At 43.6% G+C, this 15134-nt stretch overlaps 1 protein-coding gene across 3 annotated transcripts in view; it reads left to right on the forward strand.

Annotated features, from left to right (window-relative positions):
* The window catches only part of NR2E1 (nuclear receptor subfamily 2 group E member 1), a 105984-nt gene extending 92617 nt beyond the window's left edge, over positions 1-13367 (forward strand). For 2 of the 3 annotated variants that reach the window (XM_060283747.1, XM_030882899.2), the window contains 7 exons: positions 1313-1400; positions 2980-3215; positions 4496-4642; positions 6732-6828; positions 7216-7365; positions 7608-7713; positions 11901-13367. In XM_060283747.1, coding sequence (XP_060139730.1) covers positions 1313-1400; positions 2980-3215; positions 4496-4642; positions 6732-6828; positions 7216-7365; positions 7608-7713; positions 11901-12063 — 987 coding nt within the window. In that variant the 3' untranslated portion in view covers positions 12064-13367. The remainder of the gene's footprint in view (positions 1-1312; positions 1401-2979; positions 3216-4495; positions 4643-6731; positions 6829-7215; positions 7366-7607; positions 7714-11900) is intronic. The other variant, XM_060283748.1, reaches the window with a different exon arrangement.
* Positions 13368-15134: the final 1767 nt, after the last annotated feature.

The raw sequence follows: 15134 nt of genomic DNA on the forward strand, positions 1-15134 counted from the left end.
CGTATTTTTAAATCAGAGGGATGTGATCTCATAAAACTGTGTGTTTGAGTGTATAATTTTTTCCTAAGGGATATTTCAGAAAATATGCTTACTTCAAATTCAGAGTATATGAATTTTGAGATTATGAAACAAAATAAAAATACATTTATTTTATTCTCTTTCTTCCCACTGTAAATGTAAAAGTAGCAAGTAGTATAAACAGAGCACCAAACCTCTTATGTATTTACTGTGTATAAAATACACATGTAGACATGACTCTTTATGAATCTATGCATATGTTCTCTCAGTAATAGCACCTAACGCTGAGTGAATTCCATTAGAAATTTTCTCTGTTTTCCTCTTTTAATGGCCAATATTTTTCCAGAAAATTGCATTGGATAAAACATTTATTTTCTCATGCATCTCAAATAAGTATTTCTAAGGCACAATTACCTCTTTTTTTTCAGTTATCGTGCTAATATTCTCAATCTATGTTATCATTTTGTCAGACAGTTCATCACATTATCTTCCTGGTCATATTTACATGGTGGGCATTTCTAGAATTTGTCCAGGCCTTGGGCTCTTCCCTTCCCACTCTCACATCTGTAAGCCTTGCCCTCCTAACCACTCTGGCTTCTGCCTCACTTTCCAGAAATGGCTGTGTTTCTATGAATCTGGGCTAAGGCTAGTCTTTAAGACAACTCTCAGCATGCTGGTCAGAAGCATGGCTTGGAGTACAAAGGCAAGAGAGGAAAACAGGAGAGTGGAGAATAATGGGAAATATTTATCTGACAGATAAATGGGCTCACCCAGAAAGTGACAGAAAGAGGTAGACTCAAGACCTGAAAGTGGAAAGAATAGTTGGTGGGAGGGGGACGTGGCAGGGGTCCTGGCAGGCAAGCCTGCTCCTTGCAGAGCTCTAAGGCCTCCTCCTCCAGGGCAGGTCGCTGTCTTCGGTCCTGAAAAGTCTCGCCCCGCTCCAACCCCTCTGCGCCTGGCGGAAGTTCCCCTCGGGAGCTCCTCCCCACGCAGCGTAGTCTGGGCAAACCAGGAGCTCTGACCCTTCACCTGATTTGAGAAGGACTTTCCTTCTTGTCCGCTTTCATAGGGTCAGGGGCTGGTCCTTTTGAAGCAGCCCCAGGAATCCCAGCCCTTTCTCTTCCTGGCCCCGCTGATGCCCAAGGCCCTCGCGTTTCGCGGACCCAGGCTTGCAGCTCCGGGGTCTGTTGCGGGGTCCGTACCCGCCTCAACGCCTTTTCCCCGACCCGGCGCCGGCTTCGCGTCCCCAGTCTAAAGGTCCTGGGGGCCGCTGACCGCCTGCGCTCTGTTCCAGGGAGGCTGCCCGGTGGACAAGACACACAGAAACCAGTGCAGGGCGTGTCGGCTGAAGAAGTGTTTGGAAGTCAACATGAACAAAGATGGTAATCTATTTATTCTTAGTACATCTTTTTATCCTTATGTTGGTTGAATAGTAAGTAAATTATGTGTACAGAAAATAATGGCACTCCTATGCATGTAAATCATCTCCTGAGCATTTCTTTCCAGGTGCTGGGAATTGGCCTCCGGCTTTAGTCATCTCCCTGCATAAGCCCCACCCTCACCCCACTGAACTCCCCAGGGCAAGACCCATGCCCACGTGGGACACTTGCGCCTTACAACCATCCCCACGAAGCCAGCGTTCCTGGGGTCCCCACTCTGCTGGGGACCCGCATGTGACATTCCCGGCCTCCCATGCTGATTCTTCTTCTCACCTCTCCTTGCAGCCCTTTTGTGGTCAGACTTAAGCCTGTTAGCCTCCCGCAGGGTCTTGCTGTCTGGATACTCTCCTGGAGAGGATATCTTGGGGACTAGGAGACGGGTTGAAGGAGGAAGGGCAGAGACACGAACACGCGGAATGTCCACCCCTTGTTTGTAGACTCACCAAGATTACAAAATCAGGACGGCCGATCTGAGCTTTTTCAGGGCCTTCTCTTAGTTCTAAAGAAAGGGGCTGGAGGGGCAGAGTGACGCCAGTGGGTGCCTCGGACACCCAGCTCCCAGAAGGCTCTTAAAGGCGCGCAGCAAGAACTAGGTCGTCAGGATGCTTCTTGGGCTTAGAGTGCAATCCAAGCTCGTGCCCGGAGGTGGTCTGGCGAGGGCGCCCCAGGCCGGGACGTGGCAGGGGTCTTGGCTGGGAGGGAGGGATGGGGCCTCAGGACTGGGTGCGGAGTGGGCTTTGCCCGGACGGAGGCCTGGGCAGGGTGGCATCTCCACGAGGTACAGCGCCCATTGGGGAGAGTTCCTTCCTCCGCGGCGCAGGAAGCAGGAGGGAGCGTCCAACCTGTTGAACTTGTGTATTGACAAGTTGTCAAGCTCGTCGAGCGGAAGATTGCCCTGAATTAATTTGTTTGTTTAAACTGTTGGTGGTAATTGTCACATCTCCCCTGCCTTCCTCCAGCAAACTCTGAGAGGGCTTTCCCTCGTCCCATTCCCCAGCGGACCCGGGCTCGGGTCCTTTTCTCCTGGGGTCCTCGGAGGCCAAACGGCATCTCCAAGTGGGGCGAGGGATGGAGGTGGCGGGGGGAGTGATCGTCGAGTGGATTGGGAAAAGTGTGTGCAGAGACGCTGTGCCTGGCTGTGCGCAATGCTCCCTCTACCCTTGGTTGCGGTGGAGACCCAGCTACTCCTGCCCAGAGGGTCTCTGGTTTCCCTGCTACCTTCCCTGGGTGCAGAGGAGCCCTCAACCGACAGAGAACACACCTAGTCTTGCCTGAGGCTCGGGTATTAGTGTGACACTTTGGGCCGGGCTGCTCTTCTCGGCTTCAGCTTCCTTATGCAAACAGTGTAAGAGTTAAACGGTCTCAGAGCGCCCTCCACCCTCACATTCCTTCTCCCTCCTTCTCTTCACCTCCCGGGTGCCCTTGCCTGTCCAGACGCAGCTTTTGGCCCGAGAGCGCGGCAGCGTCTAAGTGTCACCGAGTCTCTGATCTCGGGCGTGCGCCGGTCTGTCTGTCTCTGTAGCCGTGCAGCATGAGCGGGGGCCTCGGACGTCCACCATCCGCAAGCAGGTGGCCCTATACTTCCGTGGACACAAGGAAGAGAACGGGGCGGCCGCGCACTTCCCCTCCGCAGCACTACCCGCGCCGGCATTCTTCACCGCGGTTACGCAGCTGGAGCCTCACGGCCTGGAACTGGCCGCCGTGTCCGCCACCCCTGAGCGGCAGACCCTCGTGAGCCTGGCTCAGCCCACGCCCAAGGTCAGTGACCTTGCTGGGCCCGAGACCTTTCCGAGTGGAGGGCGGAGAGGGGCGCGCCCATTCTTTCTCAGCTGGCATGGCTCAGGCAAAAGATGGAGAGAGAGAGACCTCACGGGGTGCTCGGTGCTTCGCCGAGCCCTGCGGGGAGCTCTAGACCTCCCTCTCTCCCCTGTTGAGCTAGGGGTGCTCAAATTTTAGTGTGCAGTAAAGTCACTCTCTAAGCTGACTGCAAACGTGGCCGCCTAGGCCCATCCCCCTTTCAGCAAATTTGAGGTGGTGCCCAGGAACCTGTATCTTTAGAAAACACCTAGTGTAAAGCCCTGGCTGAACTAAGAGGGCAGCCTAGGTGTTCCTGGAGGACAGAAGAGCAGAGATTGTTTTTAGAAGAAAGAAGTTGCCTGCAGCTGGCAGAAGAGCCCCTGAATTGCAACTGCAGGGGTCTAATCTCTTGGGCAAAGCCATGGGTCCCTAATGCAAGAGAGAAATGTGGAGCTCACCTTGTTAGGACAGTTTGAAGAAGTTGGCTTCATTTCCCACTCCCCGTACTCTCTTCTGAGCCGCATGAATTTACACGAGAATTGAGCCTCTACTAGCAGGGACACCGCCAGAACCACCTCAAAAGGCTGCCACCTAGGGACTACCTTCCAGGCTTCCAGTTGGTACCTACCCAAAGCCCCCACTCCAGGCCGAGAAGGGCTCCAGATCTCTCTCCCCAAGAGGAGGGCCAGCTGCAGCCCCACACTGCAGGGAAGCCAAACACCTGGGCACACGCACACACACAATATTTAATATTGCTTTCTTATCCTTGATGTGTATAATAAGCTTGGGAAAGTAGTGTTATGAATATGTCGTCAGTTATGAATGGGAATGCTCTATGAATGATTAAGATGTCTAATTGAAATATTTCCATAATATACTAATCCTTTCTAAAAATACTCATATGCATATTTGTGTTTGGGATGCCTATTAATTTATACTTTCTCCACATCTATTTTTATTTACTCAAATGCAAGAAGCTCTTGTCTAAATTGGGAGACAGGCTTGGCACTTGGCTCAGCCTGAGGAAAATTTGCTGCAGGGGATAGAAAAGCCAGATGCCCCTCTTGAAGGAACAGGCCGCCAAAGAGTGGAAATGAGCCTCTCCCATCAATTATTATTCCCCAAACTCTATAGATATTCCTATCTCCTTCACTGGTCTAATTAGAAAATTTAAAATTTGGCTCTTCTTGCAAAGCTGCAGTTTCCTTACTCCCTGTTGTTTCTCTTTCTTCCCCACCCAGTACCCCCATGAAGTGAATGGGACCCCAATGTATCTCTATGAAGTGGCCACAGAGTCAGTGTGTGAATCAGCTGCCAGGCTTTTATTTATGAGCATCAAGTGGGCTAAGAGTGTTCCAGCTTTCTCCACGCTATGTTTGCAAGACCAGGTATGACCAAGAGGGCACTGAGCTCTTGGGGGAAGGGGGTTGGGAAAGAAGCAACAGTAGCCAGTCTTATGAAACTAGAAGTTACCTAGATAAATCACCAAGGCCAAGCATCCGTTCTTAACAGCAGTAGGAAATGATTTTTCTTAGCTTCTTGCTATGGGTTCAAAATAGCTAGCTATGGAATCCTTACTAAGAAATGTAATTATGTTATTTCAGGAAAGTTGGATATGATCTAAAAAAAACAAATATACAAGACCATTGTCTTTTTTTTCATTATCTTTTTTTAGTTTAATTGAAACATCAAATTTCATCACAGATTTTAAAAATCTTAATGATTTTTAAAATTGTTAACAAAACAATATTTTCTTAAGAACACTGGAACTGAGAGACAGAACGTGATGAGAGTATTCCCTTGTAAGATTTTGGGAACTAGTCTCATTATTTTATATTTGCAGCTTTATATTTTCCATTGTGATGCTCATAGTTTTGGCCACTGATTGATCAGCATGAAGGATTAAAGAGTGCATTGCACACCTCCCTTGATTCTTTAAATGCTTTTAGAGTTTTTGTAAACAAATAAGTCTGGTGCATAATCCTGTCGTTGTAAATGACATTAAGAGGGAGAAAACAAAGTATGTGCCTTTAAAATTGCATCGTACCGAGACTCAGAAGTTTTGTTGTTAGGAATATCAGAAATGGCCTCTGCCAGAATTTTTCTGCCCTTAAGGGAAAGACATAAAATGAAGTGTTCACAAAAATTGGCCGTCACCAGCACATTCATGGAAATTAATGACAAATTTCCCAAAAAGCTAATAAGTAGCTCCAAGAGCAAAGGATTTGTTTCTTTAATTCATTTTATACCTAATTAAAGCATAATAGTGCCCCTTAATATGAAGTACATTTCCTACAGAGAGCCCTGGCAATGTGCTCAAAACATTTAATCTTCTAACCTGGGATGTTCTTTTTTTCATGGCCTGGACTTTCAGACATGGTCAGAATTAGACATTGTTTACCTTGCATTTTTAAAGTATTATTTTCTGTATTTAATGCAATAAAACTGAAAATAAAGCACTTTGGAAATTAAACCTTTTGGTCTAATTGTGATTTTGGTTACAAGCCTTCACAATTCAGCCCTTAGCTCTCAAAAGGAAATCCTCTCACATCCAGAACTGACTGGTTTTTGAGAGATTTTTCAAAAACAAATTTTTCAAGATGGTTAGTTTCTATCTTTGACCAGCTTTACTGGTTGACTCTGACCATTTGCTGTGTGTGTGTGTGTGTGTGTGTGTGTGTGTGTAAGTTGGCTATTTTTTCTCAAAACAAGTATTTGTAGACTCTTTAATCCAAACAAAATTTACTTACTGTCTGCCACTTAGCCCTTCGGCGGAAACCCTTTAACAACAAGCAAACTGCAGTGAAGTGGAATCCAGTACATTAATTTCGAAAAGGAGCCATATTTTCATTTTAAATATTCAGTAGCACATTTTAATAGAATGAAAATGACAAGCACCTTGATGCTGTCCACTTATGAGTCTCAGAAAAATCAGGCAGTGAGATGAGGTAAACTCAGCAAAACCTGATTAACATAATTACACCCTGATTTCCCTGCATGCCTCTTAGGAATTAGTGATCACTCTCCCAGCCCAGCCCGCTCAACCCTCCAGGAAGATGGGGGCCCACATCTGCATGCTTAGTCTGGAATCCTCAACCCTGATAATATCAACATTTTCTATGAGGGGAATCCACTTGCTGTGCTGCTGGTGACATTTCATAGAGCCTGGGTCTCCTGAGAAGTTTCTAGGTGGTCAGGAACAAATGGATGCAAGAACAAGAAGGGTAAACTCTTTCCCAAGGGAAGCAAAATTTGGGGAATTGGAATGGCTGACTCTCAAATGCATGTGCTTAAGTATAGGCACCTTTTAATAAAGGAAAATATGAGAAAATAAGGGAAAGCTAGAATATTCAGAGGAAAAACTATCAGGACAGGCATTTAAAACACTTCTTAAAATGATGGAAATTTACATATTGAAATTGTTTATAAATTTATAAATTACACACTATATTATATTATACATCTATTGTATGACAGCTGATGCTTTTGGAAGATGCTTGGAGAGAACTGTTTGTTCTAGGAATAGCACAATGGGCCATTCCGGTTGATGCTAACACTCTACTGGCTGTATCTGGTAAGAATTGCACAATTTAATGACTTTGTTGTAGAAATTACCATAAAAATACATTACTGAAAAAAGAACAACATGTAAAGAATAACAAATTCCTGCTGAACAATAGAGTATACCTGTCATTTATAAATCTATATTTAAATGCAAATAATGTTGTTTTGTTGTATTCATGACTGCTTGCATTGTTATTTAAATGCAAATTACTGTGTTTGTTATCATCCAAGAGAAGATTTTATATTAACTTTCATACAATATAGCCAGTTTACATGGAATCAGATATCTTAGAGTGACAATTGAATAGATATTGATATGCAGGATTTTGTCAAAAATCAATATTAAATCATGAAAATGCCTTCATGTTAGAGCATTTATTGCATATTTTTATTCTAGGCATGAATGGTGACAACACAGATTCCCAGAAGCTGAACAAGATCATATCTGAAATACAGGCTTTACAAGAGGTGGTGGCTCGGTTTAGACAACTCCGGTTAGATGCTACTGAATTTGCCTGTCTAAAATGCATCGTCACTTTCAAAGCTGGTAAGCAGACACAAACTGCTGTCTCTTCTCCTTCCCCAGTTTTGCCATCTCACTAATTCAGCCACCTCCAAGTCCAAAAAAGAGGTGATGGTTTTCAAGAGAGCTGATACTCTTAGTCTGACTCCATTTTCGATAGCCATGGAACCTGCATGTTCTTCTGCTGGCCATCCACTTCCAGAGAGTGCTTTCCCCATCTGCATTTCCTGTGCTGCCTATCACAATTTCCTGGTCTTCATTTCTAGTTCCTACACACAGTGGTTCTGAACTGAGAAGTTTCCGGAATGCTGCCGCCATCGCAGCTCTTCAAGATGAGGCTCAGCTAACTCTCAACAGCTACATCCATACCAGGTGACCCTTGTTTGCCTTGAACGTGTACTTAAGAAAATTGCTTCCATTGTGAATGTGTGAGCAGACAGCAAAAAGCCAGTTCAAACATTGTGACTAATTATCCTGTTGCCAAGCCAGTTAATTTAATTAGAATCTGTGTCCTCACGTATTTCGAAGGGTAGGTGAGAGGAGCAAATCAAATTACATTACGAAACTGAAAGCACTGCCAGACACCTTACACCTTTCCTGGATGAATAAGTTGATCCATCAATATAGCTGAACACATTGAGGTGAATGGGCCCAGATATGAGCAAGGTGAAAAATGAAGGCTAAAGTGTTATGTTAGTTGATATATTAGAGAGTGGTCACATGATCCTTTAAAAAAGGCAAGTGCCTTTCTTTGGATGCCAATCCCAAATAGAAGGACCAGAGAACTTTCTAAAGCGGTCATCTTTAACCCCATCGTGACTGCTGTCTGGCTTTGGTGATTGGTGTCTGTTGACTTATTTTGAGCCATAGCACCCATCATGTTACCTCTGGCCAAGCAAAGCCCACTGGCAGAGGCTGTTCTTGGCTATTCGTAGAAACTCTCAGTCACTGGGGTTCCAGCAGTGCTCCTCCTGGCCCACCAGATGGGCACATCCACCACGAGGTCTACAGACTTTCTGATTCCATTTTCAGACGAAAAAAGCAAGGCTTTTAAAGAGCAGTGAAACCTTGCTAGCTTCCTAAGTTAGGGCTGCAGTAGATCTGAGGTTAGAATAGAGTTGCTCTTCTTACTTGTTCTCTAGATCTTGAAGAGAAGCCCATGGAAACCAGTCTCTATCATCTCAACATCACCCATAGACACTAGGCTGGGAGAAACTAAATCAAATGGGTAGAGGCAGTTAATGCTTCCATTACTGAAGGGGTCAAAGAAACCCCAAGTCACCTGTATTCATTTGGGATGATACCACTTCTACAGGGATCTCCTTATCCTTTTATAAATCCTCTTTTGAATACTAATGAGTAAAACTGTTCCCTGTCCCAGAGTCGTTGAATGTAGCTTTTCGGAATTCCTATTCCTGAAAGCTTTAGGCTTCACAGTAGCTCTTCAATAGCTGATAGCAACCAATATCTATTGAGTGCTTACTGTGTGCCTTACAACCCAGCATATTATGATTTTCCCTAAAAGTAGGGGAACAAGTAAGTTTGTAAAATGTGAGTTTAACAGCAACAACAAATTGTTCCCTGTCCATGGAATATCACTGAAACTGTGATGAGTGGTAGAGCCTGTGTATGTTTTTCCAAATTAAAGTTCCGTGGTTTTAAATTTAAAATCCACATTTACTTTCAGAATGTATATAGTAAGCACTTACATTTGTTCAGAATTATAAAATGGAACAGTACATAATTTGGGCACTTTTTCCCCACTAAAAACTAAATTGTATATCATAACTGACCTCTGCCATTTAGTCTTTAAGGTATAAAGAACATCACACCAGGAGAATATGATGCTAGGTATTGATTCAGTCAAGCCTTTGCTGAGTACTCGCTTTGTGCAGGGTGGCTGGTGAGCACTGTGGAACACGAGAAAGGACAAGATACTACCCATTATCGTTACAGGAAGTAGGCAGAAGTGTTACTCCAACTCAGACCAGGGAAGAGAAAAAGCAAAGTGGGGAGTGAGAGAGAGAAATTCTCGTTGGAGGGAGTGAGAAAAAAATCTGCAAAGTCTGATGCATCGAGAAGACATGTGAGCTAGTTCTTGGATTCCAGCAGGAGAGAAGGGGACCAACAGGAGGCAGAAGAGGGGCTGGTAGAGGTGCCATGGAAGGTGTAAGGAGTAAGGGAGAGGGAGTAAGGAGTAAGGGAGGAGAGGGAGTGAGGAGGGAGTAAGGAGAGTAAGGAGAGAGCCTGACATTTCAGGAGCTGCTTCTAGGACGACCTGAGAGAGTTAAACCACAAATTAACAGAAGTCTAGTTTAGAGAAATGACAAGTATACTACTTCTCTGTCACCTTCAAAACAAGGAAATTATTCATGGAAGAAACACGTCTGCTTTGACGTGAGCCTTTCATTTCATGATATCAGCTACAGCTAGAATTTAATACTAATATCTAGAGTCATACATGTGACAAAACTGACTATATACCTTACTGCTTAGCTCCTTCAAATCAGTGAACGTTCTCCTCTAGCACTTTCCTGTCTAGAAAAATAAAATCTGAAATTGAGAAGTTAATGTGGCAAACTGAGCTAATTGTTCATTAATTGTTAAAGCTGCAAACTGAGCTGATTGTTACAGCCCGGTAAGTGATTTCTCTAATTACCTAGGACACGAGGAGAGGGCTAGAAATCGGCATTTCAAACAAACTATATACAACTACGTGTAACAACTATATATAACTACATATAATGATAAACAATTTAGTTATATATAATAAACTATATAACTGACAATCAAATACCCGAATCCGTGACAGACACAGAACACTTACACCTGGAAAGAAAACTTCCAGTTATGTATGCTGATGGATGAAGTCAAGGGCAAAGATACTCTACAAAATAATTTTGAGCAGTCAGAGAGCCCCTCTCTTTCCTTCTCTCTCTGTCTCTGTCTCACACACACACATACACATGGTTATTGTTTCTGAGTAGTAGAGTACTCCACATATAATAAACACTTAATTTGTGTTGACTGACTAACCAGCCCCTTCCTAACTAGAGAATAAAAGAAGTGGGTGAGTAGGTGAGTGGATAATCTACTCACAGAAAATCAAGAGTTAACTGTCTGTGGAGTCACCAAAATATGTCCTTTCTGAAAGTAATTATTTCCCACAGTGTTTTCTCACGGTGGGAAACTTCAGCATGTTGGGTGGATGCTGCAGACACAGTGGGGGCTTATCTAGGCAGCCACTGCTTCCCACCCACTTCAGGGGGCTTCTCTCCTCTGCCTGCCTGAGAAGGGAAACAGAGCTGTTGAAGAGAGTAGGTGGCCAAGGTGAAAGGGAGACGTGGGCCTTGGGAATACTTTCCAGGAAACGTAGGAGATGTTTTTGGCAAGTAGAGTAAGCGGTGGGATTTATGTATTTTTTAAATGTAGAGAAGCTACACCGTGTCCATACCACATTATTAAAGGTGGTCTGGTGGTCCCTGTCCATTGGTGGTCATGAAGCTGGGCAGTGAAAGAGCCAAATGAGGTCCTCAGAGGCCCAGAATGAATTATCAGCCTCGTATCAGGTTGAAGAGAGGGACTCTCTTGTGCCCAAAGCTAAGAGACATGCATGAAAGTTGTTCCCCTGGACTCTGCACGGTGGGGTTATTGGGCAGTTAAACTCAATGTTCAGCTACCTAACTCCTGTGTAGGAATTGATATCTGTCAGTTTCTAGCACCTGTGGCCATGGACTGAACCTGGCTGAGTCACAGATTAGTGTCTCCAGAGGTCAGTCTTTTGGGTGGTTTGTGTCAGTGGAGGGAGACCTCCTGGTAGACTGTATTGACACCTGATTCCAAGCTATTGACTGAAGACGCATCAAGGCAGTGAGGAGGTGGCTTATAGGCATCTAAAGGCAGCAGAAAATTGAACTTGCACATCTGAGCACAGATGTACGTTGGACATCAAGAGAGGAAATTGTTCAGCAATTTCTCACATCTTTAATTATATGCCAATTTCATTGACATGAAAGTTGGGTGGCACTGCCAGCCAACAGAATTTAGTCTTTAATTTGCAGTGTAATAAGGAGGGAATTATTCCTGAGAGTGACTAAGTATAGTGCCTGAATAATAATTTAGAGAACTGCTTAGGAAAGGAATCCATTTTATTTGAGGGAAATAGCCTCATGAAGGAGTCTTGTGAATCAGACACTGTGGATGTTGTCACTAGTTTTGTCATCAATACCATTGGTTGGTTTCTACACTGGCAACCTTTTATTATTTGGTCTAAACTTATTACCATGTTTCTTAAAATTACTTTTTCTCCAAAAAAACTGCAACCCCTGTGCTAACGAGGAGACAGTCACCGTGTGCTTTTGGCAGTATCATTATGTTCTCCATGCCTCAATTATTCCACCTGCAAAACAGAGACAGTAGTGCCTGGCTAGGACTCTGTAGTATGTTATTAAAGAGGCTGAATCAGGAGATTAAGCTGAAGATGGTGTGTGTTCAAGGATGAGATACTAAGCCTGTTAGTGATGGATCTTACCTTGCTTTCATGGCTTCTCCTATTCCAGATATCCCACTCAACCCTGTCGCTTTGGAAAACTCCTGTTACTTTTGCCAGCTTTACGTTCTATTAGTCCATCAACCATAGAGGAAGTGTTTTTCAAAAAAACCATCGGCAATGTGCCAATTACAAGACTGCTTTCAGATATGTACAAATCCAGTGATATCTAAGCTCTCCAAGTCCCTACTTTTCAGGATGGGACAGTATCTGATGAACTTCTACCCATGGAGAACAAGCCTCAACTAACAAACCCTTCAGGAAGCATAAACCTGGGAATGTGTAGCCTTCAGGAAAAAATGTCAATTGACACAAAACAATTCCAGTAGCTCTGACCTGCTGCCTCACCCAGGGTGGGGTGGCCTGGAAGGAAAAGGGGGTGTAAGAGGACCGCCTGAGCAGAGAGGACTCACTGCTACCATGCCCTGGGAGGGGACCGAATTCGGGGTTGCCACAGGCCAGGCCATTCTGCCTCTTACCTGGAAGATCAGGCTGATCTATCAACAGCTGAAACATAAGTAGAACATTTTTTTTCCCTTTTAGCGTATAAAGTTGGGTAACCAAATATAGTTCTGTATATAACATCATACAGCAGCCTTCAGAACTATCTTATGTTGAAGAATTTATTTCAAAAATAATGGTTAGGTTTTAAATCAAAAGTTTTATCAAAAGTTTCCCTTCTATTGTACTACTTCATAAAGTGGCCTTCAGAACTGAGTTAATAAGTGAAAGGTAGCTTATGCTGTGAGATTTGCTTTTTCTCTCTCTTCTTCCTTTCTCTTTCTTTCTTCCTCTTCCTCTTCCTCCTTCTCCCCCTCCCTCTCCTTCTTCTTCTTAATACCATAGGCCAGGCAACCTTGTCAAAGGAATTGGTGGACGAAAATGAGATTCTCACCAGGACTTCAGGTTGGATAACATCTAAAAATAGAAGAGCTTTACTAAAAGAACACAAGTCGAGGGAGGATGAATAAAAACAGCAAAACCAAATAAAGTGGAGATGAATGATGGAGTGAGTCAGACTGCTGTCCCATTAACACAGTGCTGAAACCAAAGGCAATGGGGGTCCAAACTCGTGTTTCAGCGAGTCACACCAGACAGTAAATGAACAGAGACATGAGACCAGAAGGAACTTCAAGGAGATGGATGCTAAAGGGCTTCTTGATCCAATGCTAACAGCCTGAGACTCTTCAATGCCTTTCAGAAAACCGGTTTCTAGTAAAGCTTTGAATGCCTGCACGTGCACACACACACTTCGTCCTACACTATAAGCTGCTCCTTTGGTATAAATCTCTACTTATGGAAATGTAGAAACAAACATTTTTAAATAGCTGCTGTACTTTTCACATTTTGATTTATTAGGTACTAGCACTGAGGAAAAATATTCAGCACTTGGACTATTATAGGATGAGTAAAACTTTCCTTGTATAAAGTGAATTAACTGATTTGTGAAGTTAAAAGGTTGTACTCATTGTATTTACAAAGAATAAAAAATATATTGAATTTAAATGAACTCTGCCTGATTTCTTAGCCTCCCTCCCCGGCTGGTTCTTATCTACCAGTTACAAGGCAGCGGCAGCAGCTGGTGTAAAAACTGAAGCTCAGAGCACTGCAGCCTGAAGAACTGAACCACAAAGGCAATTTCCTTTTTACAGTGAATCCCATGTAAAATGATGAATAAAGAAATAAAACATAAGATTCTGTTCTCTGCAGCTCTCAAATGTAATTGCATCTGTTAGAAAAATTGCTGTGTGAGGAAGAAAGAGGCCGATTAACAGAGTCTTCATTCACTCACTCCTCTGTTTCTAACTCTCTTGCCAACATTTCAGTCCTGACCAGGAACTTAAAATTATTTAATGATCAAAAAGATAAAGTGTGAAGAACCATATTGGTGAGTAAGATGCGGAAAGAGCAGTAGAAAGTGCATTGAGATGCTCCCAGCAAATCTCAGGGCACTGGTCCCACAGCCAGAAGCCGGTGGTGGAAATCAGAGTTGCCCAAGGACATGGGCACTATGCGTTCCTCCTGGGCAGCAGCTCCAGCAAGAGTCTGGAGCAGAGGCACTAGCATCTCTTGGCTAGACTGACTTGGCAGATAGCATGTGTGGAAGTTCAATCAGCCATCCACTCCTAGTCCGCTAATTCCACTGAGAAAAAGAACTTGGTCTTAAAGGAAAGCAAGCTACTCAAAGATTTGTACAAGAATGTTCTTTACAACACTGTTCATATTTAAGAACTAAAATGTCCACCAGCAGAGAATAGATAAATTGTGGTAAATACAGACAGTGTTACAATAGTTCAAGTGAATGGACTAGAGCTGATGTATAACATTGGTAAATCTGGAATATGGTGTTGGGGGAAGTGAATCCCAGAGGATACATACAGATTGGTTTTAATATAAAATTTTGCAACCTACAGAACAATAGTCCACCATGTTTATAGATATACAAATGTATAGCATATGTTTAAAACAAACATGAGTATGGTAAACACTAACCGTATGATAGTGGTTACCTTTGGGAATGGATGGGATTGCTGAAGGGTACCAAGAAGACCCTCCCTCAGATGTTTCTGAAATGGTTGATTTCATAAGACAAAAGAGAATTGCAAACAAATATAAGTTCAATGACAAGATTTGGCAAAGATGAGCAATGGATTCAAGGCTGTTCATCCATGTATTTAATCAAGTTTTACTTCAATAATGCTGAATTACAACCCCCAAGACTTTTAACAACAAACTTATATTTCTTGCCCATGGGACTGCTGGGCTGGGCACCTGGCTGCAGTTTGGGTTCAAGTGGGCTCCAGTGTTTCCTCATTCTGGACTAGCATCTTCCTTCGAGAAACTTCTTTGCATGACAGAGTGCAGAAGTGCAAGGGGCTGAGCCAAACCATGCGAACACATTTAAAGCTGCTGCTCCCGACATGTGTGTTCACTTTCCACCAGCCAAAGCCAAACACATGGCCAAACCCAACCTCATGGGGTCAGGGAGTGTACGCTTCTCAAGGAAGATGAGGGGGGAATCACTGACATAATAAAAGGATAAAGAAGATGTGGCACATATATACAATGCAATATTACTCAGCCATAAAAAGAAACGAAATTGAGTTATTTGTAGTGAGGTGGACGGACCTAGAGTCTGTCATACAGAGTGAAGTAAGTGAGGAAGAGAAAAACAAATACCGTATGCTAACACATATATATGGAATCTAAAAAAAAAAAAAAAGTCATGAAGAACCTAGGGGCA

This window comes from Globicephala melas, chromosome 14 (assembly GCF_963455315.2).
Source record: "Globicephala melas chromosome 14, mGloMel1.2, whole genome shotgun sequence".
NCBI lineage: Eukaryota > Metazoa > Chordata > Mammalia > Artiodactyla > Delphinidae > Globicephala > Globicephala melas.